At 36.4% G+C, this 10,287-nt stretch overlaps 5 protein-coding genes across 5 annotated transcripts; 4 read left to right on the top strand and 1 right to left on the bottom strand.

The window, feature by feature from the left end:
- The first annotated feature begins 609 nt into the window (after window positions 1-609).
- On the top strand, window positions 610-1,333 carry LOC134260710 (histone H1-delta-like). Its single transcript, XM_062743251.1, has one exon. The coding sequence runs from the start codon at window positions 708-710 to the stop codon at window positions 1,305-1,307; it is 600 nt and encodes a 199-aa protein (XP_062599235.1). The 5' UTR covers window positions 610-707; the 3' UTR covers window positions 1,308-1,333.
- Window positions 1,334-2,736: 1,403 nt separating this feature from the next.
- On the top strand, window positions 2,737-3,250 carry LOC134260713 (histone H3). The gene has a single exon (XM_062743255.1). The coding sequence runs from the start codon at window positions 2,739-2,741 to the stop codon at window positions 3,147-3,149; it is 411 nt and encodes a 136-aa protein (XP_062599239.1). The 5' UTR covers window positions 2,737-2,738; the 3' UTR covers window positions 3,150-3,250.
- A 1,089-nt stretch (window positions 3,251-4,339) lies between these two features.
- LOC134260709 (histone H4) lies at window positions 4,340-4,976 on the top strand. The gene has a single exon (XM_062743250.1). It carries the CDS (start codon window positions 4,380-4,382, stop codon window positions 4,689-4,691), a length of 312 nt encoding a protein of 103 aa, XP_062599234.1. The 5' UTR covers window positions 4,340-4,379; the 3' UTR covers window positions 4,692-4,976.
- Window positions 4,977-6,493: 1,517 nt separating this feature from the next.
- Window positions 6,494-7,329, bottom strand: LOC134260712 (histone H2B-like). The gene has a single exon (XM_062743253.1). It carries the CDS (start codon window positions 7,215-7,217, stop codon window positions 6,846-6,848), a length of 372 nt encoding a protein of 123 aa, XP_062599237.1. The 5' UTR covers window positions 7,218-7,329; the 3' UTR covers window positions 6,494-6,845.
- A 160-nt stretch (window positions 7,330-7,489) lies between these two features.
- LOC134260711 (histone H2A) lies at window positions 7,490-7,897 on the top strand. The gene has a single exon (XM_062743252.1). The coding sequence runs from the start codon at window positions 7,490-7,492 to the stop codon at window positions 7,868-7,870; it is 381 nt and encodes a 126-aa protein (XP_062599236.1). The 3' UTR covers window positions 7,871-7,897.
- Window positions 7,898-10,287: the final 2,390 nt, after the last annotated feature.

The following is a 10,287-nucleotide window of genomic DNA, read 5'->3' as shown; positions in this document are numbered from 1 at the left end:
TTAATACCGCTTAATGCTTATTTATGTATTATAATACCATAATTTGTTTTTCCTCTCCTTTCTTATGGTGTTTGTATATTTTTAACCTGTCCCCCTTTTACAATATTCAGTCAAATATTTATTACATTGTACATTTTAGAGAACAAAGTCATTGTCATAGTCGCACGTACGTACAGCGCCAGTTTAGTACAGACATGACACTGTGTAGTACAGTACAGAGTCTTTGAGTGTTTCTCGTAGTTTGAGGGGGGAACTGATTATATTTATAGGCCAGGAAAATCAAATTAGCATTCTTAAATGTGTATTTTGAGAAAAATTAAGATATCGTTACTGAATTTTGCTTCTCAAGTGAACAATTTAACTTGCGAAATTCAATCGTGACTGTCTGGGGGCCTATTTTGTTGAATTTGAACACTGCAATAAGAACAATCTAAAAATGTGAATAGATAGAATGATAGACAGATTTATGGAGTTGGAGATTCTTCTGACATATCGGGATGAAGTTCCTTCTTTAAGCTGCAGCAAGGATGCAAATACCCACATTGAAACACACATGCAGGAACAAAATACAGACGTCTCGACACACTGGATGTTTTCTAGGCGGTCCGCGCTCGGTGTAAACAAAAACAGCAAGTGCGTGTGACCTGACTATTTCACTGTTCACAGTTCCTGAGAAGTTAGTCGACGTTTTACACTCGTAAGTAGCCATGGCCGATACTGCCGCACCAGCAAAGTCCCCAGCCAAGAAGAAGGCCGCAAAGCCTAAGGTGCCTGCTGCCCACCCCAAGTACATTGACATGATCAGCGCTGCCGTTGCATCTCTGAAAGAACGGGGTGGCTCATCCCGACAGGCCATTCTTAAGTACATCATGGCCAACTACAAAGTAGGCAACGATGTTAACTCCATCAACGCCCACCTGAAGATGGCCCTGAAGAATGGTGTCAAAAAGGGTGCTCTGAAGCAAGCAAAGGGCACAGGCGCTAGTGGCTCTTTCAAACTTGGAGACAAACCCAAGACCGAAAAGAAGCCTAAAGCCAAAAAAGTCGCCAAACCCAAGGCAGCCAAGCCCAAGAAGGCCGCCGCCAAGCCCAAGAAGCCAGCCGGAGAGAAGAAGGCCAAGACACCCAAGAAGAAGGCAGCAGCTGCCAAGAAACCAGCCGGACCCAAGAAAGCCAAGTCCCCCAAGAAAAAGGCAGCCCCCAAGTCACCAAAGAAGGCAGCAGCCAAGCCCAAGAAGGCCAAGACCCCCAAGAAGGCAGCAGCCAAGAAAACCAAGACTCCCAAGAAAGCAGCCGCCAAGAAATAAGCAGTCGGACTTGTCTGCTTGAACCAAAAAAAAAAACAAAACTAAAAGCCCTTTTCAGGGCTACCCACATTTTTAGAAAAGATGCCTCAATATCAGTCGTTAATAAAACGTGTGTGAAATTCTCTTATGTCTAACTTTGTATAGTAAATAGTGTTAAAATTTCTAAATCATCTTACAAATGCCCTCATTGTACATATTAAAACTCGATAGCACTGTAAACCCAGGGTGAACTGGGATGATAAGATGAAATCAATATAATCATACATTAATGTTTGAAAATAGCCTGCAGGCATATTACTATATTCTCCTATGAATATCCTGAAACACTTACATATTAAGTAAGTAAAATTTATGAACATTTTATTTTCAGGTTAAAAAAAAATAGATATAGATATATATATATATATATATGTATAAACAGAACCCCCCACACTCATTCAGAATTCAACTATTTTAAATCATGCAATACGCAAGTCTGAGTATAGGTGTTATGCCCATAACTTTCACGCCTCACACTCGGCATAAAAAGGTGCATACTTTGTTGCATTAATTTCGACGACTGTGATTTTTCATGCAAATGTCCCGTAGCTTTTACATGGTTAAAAGATTCCTGAGAGCTAAACACCCTCATTTAATTACAGGTTTATTTACATATTTACATGGTACAGATGACACAATTCAATATTATATTATTTCTACATATAATCAGGGTCTAGGTCTTGGACCTAAAGTTTGACAATACTTTAAATGTTCCTATTAAAGTCTCTTAAGCTAATTAAAAGAGGATAGCTAATACAGAGAACACACAAAGCAGAAGTGAAAACAAATATCAAGATTCAAGAAAGCTAAGCAGTAATGAGCCATCAAACTCTTGATCGAGTTTATTTCAATTTATTCAATATTTATGTATTTACATGGCTATGCACATGAACAGGGATGGTAAAACTTCACTGTTTCCTCTGTGGGCCTTAAATGAAATCCAGTGTTCAAGAAATAAATAAGGAAAGTTTACATGTACATGTTAATTACAATTAATAACAATTAAAACTAATAATTGAATTAATATTTTTTAAGTGAATGCTGTATGTCTATCATCACGGTTTAATATTGTCCTAATTATTGTGACTGTACATTTTTTTAGCCAGTGGGTCTCTTAGAATTATTTTCAATAACAGCAAAACATTGATTTTTGCCAAGTACAAATTCTGTGCAAAAAGGTGGATTGAAATGATTTCAGCTAAGACCAATCGAAGCGCGCTATAAGCGGCTAATCACAAGGTGTCTTTCTAGATCCCGAACCAATCACAAACACCCTTACTTCGTGCGCGCTGATTTCGAAGCTTTGATCAAAATATATTCACGAGCCACGGAACCGTATAAAACTATACTACACTCGGCATTCGTCATTCATTTGATCTGAATTCAGAGAAGATGGCACGTACCAAGCAGACTGCAAGAAAATCTACAGGAGGCAAGGCCCCACGAAAACAGCTGGCTACCAAGGCAGCCCGTAAGAGCGCACCAGCCACCGGTGGCGTTAAGAAACCTCACAGATACAGGCCAGGAACTGTTGCTCTCCGTGAGATCAGGAGATACCAGAAGAGCACCGAATTGCTCATCAGGAAACTCCCATTCCAGCGCCTTGTGCGTGAAATCGCTCAGGATTTCAAGACCGATCTGCGTTTCCAGAGCTCAGCCGTCATGGCCCTCCAGGAAGCCAGCGAGGCCTACCTCGTCGGACTTTTTGAGGATACTAACTTGTGTGCTATCCATGCCAAGAGAGTGACCATCATGCCAAAGGATATCCAGCTTGCCAGACGTATCCGTGGCGAGAGAGCCTAAGCTTATCCTTGTCTCAGACAAACACAAACGGCCGTTTTCACGGCCACCAAAATCTTTAGAAAAGATGCCTTCATGCAATCCTAAGAAACGTAACAATATATAAAACACGGGGTAAATCTACTACAGGTTTCACCTATTAACCTCTGAATAAGGTCTGGGGATTAGTGGGGAAATATTGAATGAAAATTATTTATTGTATTTAGGAAAGTACACAGGAATAACATTACGGCAGTTTGCAGTCGTATTATTGTTAATGAACAAGCGAGTGTCTCGCACAAACACGAAAAAACAAACAAACAAAAAACACCCTTACACACATTCATTCAACGGTGTAGAAATAACACAAAGGCATCTGATAACATTGATTCATCAAAAGAAGGGAATATGAAGGAAAAAACACGTCTCTTGTGTATTTCACGTACAAATGACAATTGTATTTATTAGTCAGAATACATCTTGCTTATTCGGATAGACAGAAAGAGTACAAACAATAAAACAGTGAATGCTGCTTTTAAAAGAAAATTGAGAAATAATATGACAAAGTTAGTTTATTGAACTCCATTCAAGAATGATTGTGATTTAATCCTAGATACATTGATTATACTTTTTTTTCCGACCTCGATCATTACAACAATAAAAATATGGTGAGAGAGAGAGAGAGAGAGAGAGAAATAAACATAAAATTCGTGCATTCCCTGACAACCTATTAAAAGTTTACTTCATTCCTTTTTTTCCGTTTTTTTTTTTTTTTTTTTTGTGTTTGTTTGTTTTTTTTTAATGATACACTTGTTAAATTTTTATATCGTGGTGTCAAATTAAATTCTGATTATTGGTTATAATGTAATACTCTGATAAAAGAAAGAAAGAAAGAAACCATCCAACAAAGAAAAAGTAATAATTATCCTATGAATATGAATATTGAATCGAAATATAAAATTACTACTATATTCTAAATATTGAACAATAGTTATGGAAAGGCTGAAATTATGATGGCTTAAAAATACGTGACACGGTTTAGTAGCAGCTCAAGGGTATACAAACGTAAACAAAAACATATGTAAGGCGCGCAGAGCGTAAACCAATCGCGCTGTGGCTTTCAAGTGTGCTTTCGGCACTTGCCGAGTTTTCAAGACATTGTAGTTTCTAGCGCGTCGTGTAGTGACTGCTATATATACCGTGATTCTCGTCGTGATAGAGCATTTCAGAAGATTATCTACTGAGAGCTGAACTATGTCTGGACGTGGTAAAGGAGGAAAAGGTCTTGGAAAGGGGGGCGCTAAGCGTCACAGGAAGGTCCTGAGAGATAACATCCAGGGTATTACCAAACCCGCCATCCGTCGTCTTGCACGCAGAGGTGGAGTCAAACGTATCTCTGGACTCATCTACGAAGAAACCCGTGGGGTCCTGAAAGTTTTCCTTGAGAATGTCATTCGTGATGCTGTCACCTACACAGAGCACGCCAAGAGGAAGACTGTCACAGCCATGGACGTTGTCTATGCCCTGAAGAGACAAGGACGTACCCTCTACGGATTCGGTGGTTAGATAGCCCTATGAACATTTGCTTTTGAAGAAGCAACAACAAACGGCCGTTTTCACGGCCACCCAAATTCTTAGAAAAGATGCCTCTAAACAGACGTGTAAAAAAGAAACGTGTGTGTTAATAGCTGGGCAGTTAGTTCTATGTAAAATTATTAATTGTCAAGAAATATACCATATGTTACTGGAATTAGGCATAACATAGTTGGGTTACTATTCCTGCAGTTACTTGTTCACAGGGTAGGGAAAACAAAACAGTAGTTATTGTTTTATGTTCTTATAATCCGATTATAATTTATTAACATTTTATGCCAATGTCTCATTTCTGATCTTCAAAGAGGGGCCCAGGTTGAGAGAGCCCCCCCCCACCAATTGTTAAAATCCAATTGATAATCTCCAAAGACACATCGAGTACACACGGCAAATTAAACGACATGTAGGGGTTAGCTATCGTTACATCTTTGTAATACTTGTTGATCAACGAAACTTTATAAAAATAAAATAAAAACAAAAAAAAAATCAAGAGCCCAAGTAGTGCTCTTCTGGTCAATTCCACTCTGACAAGGAAGCAAGAGTTATCCTTCTTGTTATAGGCTTCATATTCCTTGAAGTGATTAGATGCTGATTTTCCCTTAACATTTAACACTTTTAACAATATAAAAATTATATTAAATCACAGTTGCCTGTTTTTTCTTTTTGATTTTTCTTCACTTTATTATATTTGCATCCAAATCCAACACATGGTACAACAACAATGACATGGTTATTTTTCAAAAGAAACAAAAAAATATACTTCTGAAAACCAGCATGGTTTAATAATGTGATGAATCTTGGTCCTCATCCATGTGGGAAACAAACAAATGCACATGCACACACATAAAAAAACAAAATGTTAAGCGAGATGACATTTTTATAGGCTAACGTGTGAAACACTAGTTCCTAGGATTCATATATTTATTTATTTCATAACATAATATATACATATCCCATATCATCCTTGTACATTTTCCAGTAGAAATAATGAATGCTATCATAATGAATTTCTAACATGCAATGCATTTCTTTTCTCTTTCTCATACTTTCCCCTCAGTGAAAAACAATTTATCAATCAATAATGAAGACCTTTTCTCATGCTCTCAGCTTTCATGTCCTGTGAAGATAACCTGTAATGGGTAACGTTGTTTTTATTTTGTTTTTGTATTGTTGAAGGGGTTACTCTTCGCCAGTACACACGATAAGACATGTATTAAGACAGGTAAGTATAAAACTCGTTTTATTTTACAAAAATCTTATGTAATACACTTTACAGCTGACTAATAACATTTTTTTTTTTTTTTTTTTTTTTTCAAAAAAATGTTTTTAATTATTATTTTCCTCATGATATGATTCTGTATAATATATAAGAGTGTCATATTAAAGTGTATATTACATATTCAAGTATTGTCATACACAGTGTATGTCAAAAACTCCTTTCTCTTTTCTACACGACTCAGACAACTGCAAAATATTTGTATAAATTATGATATCATGGTACTTAGAGAACTAAAACAAAAAGACTCAATGAATTATCTCAGAACACCAGTGAAAACTGCTTTCAGAGTAACAGCCTGTGAACTTATCTATTTTCATTGATAGTTGGTTGATTCACCATTCTTGTTACAGTGCTACAGAATATTACTATGCTGCCTAAGTATCATCATTTAATAAATACTTTAATCCAGATCCCAGACTTACTGTGTGTACTGGCCCTAGGACAGATTTCTTTTTAGTATGTGATAATCATGTTACTGAATTTTTCTGTGGGGCCCTTGATTTTTTTTTTTTTGTTTTTCATTTATTCATCGTCTGTAAATATTTAATGTACATAAATGAAGGGCATTAAATATTCAAGTATTCTTCTGAAAATGTGTCCATATGTGTCTAAGTGAGTTTTTAGGTTTTACAAAACATTAATAATTCTTAATTGTTATTGTAAACAAAGGCAACAATTTAAATCTAATGCTACTTAGAAATAAATAAATAATTGAACAAGGTAAATACAACCCATAAACACCTTATATACACATTCGTTTCTCAAGACCGTAATGCAGATATCTTTTCGAAAAATTTGGGTGGCCCTGAAAAGGGCCGTTTTGTTTTGATGAACTACAGAGTTGCAGTTTACTTGCTGCTGGTGTATTTGGTGACAGCCTTGGTTCCCTCAGAGACGGCGTGTTTGGCCAATTCACCGGGCAGGAGGAGACGGACAGCGGTCTGGATCTCTCTGCTGGTGATGGTTGATCGCTTGTTGTAGTGAGCGAGACGGGAGGCCTCGGCAGCGATTCTCTCAAAGATGTCATTGACAAAAGAGTTCATGATGCTCATGGCCTTGCTGGAAACACCAGTGTCTGGGTGGACCTGTTTCAACACCTTGTAGATGTAGATGGCGTAGGATTCCCTCCTCTTCCTGCGCTTTTTCTTGTCCCCAGTTCTCTGGGCCTTGGCCTTGGTGGCTGCTTTCTTAGCTCCTTTAGATCCGACTTTGGGTGGCATGTTGACAGAATGTTTACAAACTGAAAACTATGAGTGTCGATTCGCGCTTCGCTGCTTTTATATCGCACGGACGGATAACGGCGGACAAGTACAGTACGAACCCTCGAGAAAACTAGTGTTGTTCGGCGCGCGACAAAGTGTGTAAGATACGATCGTGCCGATTGGCTACTCATTTCAATCCGCCTGCGTGTTTAAATAGGGTCTCGAAGGCAGTTTATGTGTTATTCGTTGATTTCATTTCTTGAGCGTCAACTACTCGTAACTATTCAAAGATGTCAGGACGTGGTAAAGGAGGCAAGGTGAAGGGAAAGGCCAAGAGCCGATCATCCCGTGCCGGACTTCAGTTCCCCGTGGGTCGTATCCACCGTCTGCTGAGGAAAGGCAACTACGCCGAGAGAGTGGGAGCCGGTGCCCCCGTGTACCTGGCCGCCGTTCTTGAATACTTGGCCGCCGAAGTCTTGGAGTTGGCAGGCAACGCCGCCCGCGACAACAAGAAGACCAGAATCATCCCCCGTCATCTGCAGCTGGCCATCCGCAACGACGAGGAGTTGAACAAACTGCTGTCCGGCGTGACCATCGCCCAGGGTGGTGTCCTGCCCAACATCCAGGCCGTGCTCCTCCCCAAGAAGACCCAGAAGTCCGCCAGCAAGTAAAAAGTCTGTCTACGACTTTGAAATAAACCAAACGGCCGTTTTCACGGCCACCCAAATTTTTCGAAAAGATGCCTCTATATAGGAGCATAATTTAAGAAACGAAATGTGTGTTACTTTTCAATGAATGCTGCTGCTACTATTATGTAGAGCACTATACATGAGATGCATTTTTCCCCAATCAAGACTGCAAATTCACATATACATGTACAGATCTATGCCAAAAGTGAAGCAAATGGTCACTTTTTGTCCCAATTTCATATTTTTTATATTATTTAATCCAGACAATGTGTAGTAATTTTATTTTTTGAAAAAGCTCATTAGATATTTAGATTTAAGTTCATCAGTTGTAAAATTCAAGATGGCCCGGTGGGATAAAAAAGTTTTAAAATACAAACATCTTTTTGGGAAATTTGAATTTTGAACATTTAAGGTAAAAATCTAAAATGTTAAAATTAATTGTAAAACCTGTTTATTTAGAAATTTGAAAATTTAGGTTTTTGAACTAAAAGGTTAAATTTCAATATACCAAACCAGTTAGAGTTTTTGAAATTTAAATATTTGAACTGTTATATATACATTTTAAAACTCAAAATCATTTCTAGAAATTTGAATTGTTAAGTGTTACACGGACCCAAGATCAGTGCTGACTTTGTAATTCAAAGTGAGTATGCATGTTACTTAAATTTTCATGTCGCACTTAAATTGAAATATTTTTAACATATCGATGCTGATCAGATTATTGAATTGTTGTCACACCAGTGATTTTACAAAATGTCGTTTTTTTCTAAACTGAAATATAAGGAGAAAAAATAAAAGGGTCATATTAAAGTGAGGTGTAATACTGCATTTGTACGCTATTTATTACATTGCAAATTCCAAGTTTTAAATTAAAATTTGGGAAATAGTCTTGTCTCAACATCCTGAACAAAATGATACACAAATCACTGAGAATAAACTGTGAAATTGTCAAGCCAAACATTTCTAACCTCAGATGACTATGATTTCCCTAACAAATTAGAGTCTTAATTTTTTTATTTTATGGTGCTTAAAAAATGAGCTACAAATAACACTACAATAATATTTTACAAAAATACAAAAATCAAAAATTTATCGAGAAAAATTTTAAAATTGTTTTATGTTTTCTATATATAACTGACTAGATGTTTTTCTCGCTCTTTTCTTTTTCTTTATGTGCATGTACTTGTCTATTTCTTGACCCTTGACTGTATTTGTTGTTTGTATATATGTATATATGTACTTCTTGTACCAGTGATCTGGTTCTGAGTGAATAAAGAATTGAATTGAATTGAACAAAAATCCATTTATCAAACCACATTTTATTTTCCAGAATTGTGTTTGCAGTTTGTTCTGCATATTAATTTCACAACTATTTTCTGTAATTGTGTGATCATTTTAACACCTGTTCAAAACAGAGATGTGTTGAGTATATTCTGTTTAGACGTTTTAGCATTTTTTTTTTCTTCGCATGTCATCTAAGAGTAGGTGAGTGATCTATTAGAGTGACATGTGTTAAAAGTGAGAAACATTCAATGCCAATTTTGAAGTAGTTGAAACACCAGGGTCATTGGAACTATGTGTCACGTTCATATTAAGATGTATGATATATGTAGTACATAAATAAAGTATAGAAGGGAGTACATGCAGGAAAAGAAATTTGGGGGGAAATCGGAATCGTGGTAGAGTTTATCTCACATGCAATATTAATATTTACAGTTGAAATAAATGGCGTACAGATAAATGAAATCAGGATTCACTAAAATGGTTATTAACTGTGTACATTATATTTGTTACATACAATGACTTACATGAGGTTTATAATTATAAGCTATAAGCTATGCGGAAAGTATTTTATAGATGAATCTAGTTTGGCTTATTTAAGGACCACACGACAAATGTACAGTTCAGTGCGGTTAAAAGTGACGTACAGAAAAATAGGAAAATTTGTTGGCCAAAATATTTATTAAAATTGCAAGTGAAGATGAAATGGGATCATATGTTTTTTGAATGCAAATAAACGGGAATTAAAGTGGCGACGTTAAAAATATATCTCTAACAATGATCCCACACCCGGCCATATCGCCAAACACAGATAAATTTAAATTAATATTGCCCACTATCAAAATTATAAATAATAATAATAATAAAAGAATGATTATAAAAAATAATGATAATAATAAATAAATAAAGATATAGCCAAACTTCTGTTCACTGTCATAGAAATCTTTTAAAGTATTTTTAATACCGCTTAATGCTTATTTATGTATTATAATACCATAATTTGTTTTTCCTCTCCTTTCTTATGGTGTTTGTATATTTTTAACCTGTCCCCCTTTTACAATATTCAGTCAAATATTTATTACATTGTACATTTTAGAGAACAAAGTCATTGTCATAGT

Source organism: Saccostrea cucullata, unplaced genomic scaffold (genome assembly GCF_032062105.1).
Source record: "Saccostrea cucullata isolate Sc308-1 unplaced genomic scaffold, CSIRO_AGI_Scuc_v1 ctg18297, whole genome shotgun sequence".
Taxonomy (NCBI): Eukaryota; Metazoa; Mollusca; class Bivalvia; order Ostreida; family Ostreidae; genus Saccostrea; species Saccostrea cuccullata.
This window is presented reverse-complemented; position numbering and strand designations above follow the sequence as displayed.

Excerpts from the sequence above, each read along its gene's own strand:
- LOC134260711 (XM_062743252.1), top strand. The coding sequence starts at position 7,490 with ATGTCAGGACGTGGTAAAGGAGGCAAGGTGAAGGGAAAGGCCAAGAGC.
- LOC134260709 (XM_062743250.1), top strand. The coding sequence starts at position 4,380 with ATGTCTGGACGTGGTAAAGGAGGAAAAGGTCTTGGAAAGGGGGGCGCT.
- LOC134260713 (XM_062743255.1), top strand. The coding sequence starts at position 2,739 with ATGGCACGTACCAAGCAGACTGCAAGAAAATCTACAGGAGGCAAGGCC.
- LOC134260710 (XM_062743251.1), top strand. The coding sequence starts at position 708 with ATGGCCGATACTGCCGCACCAGCAAAGTCCCCAGCCAAGAAGAAGGCC.
- LOC134260712 (XM_062743253.1), bottom strand. The coding sequence starts at position 7,217 with ATGCCACCCAAAGTCGGATCTAAAGGAGCTAAGAAAGCAGCCACCAAG.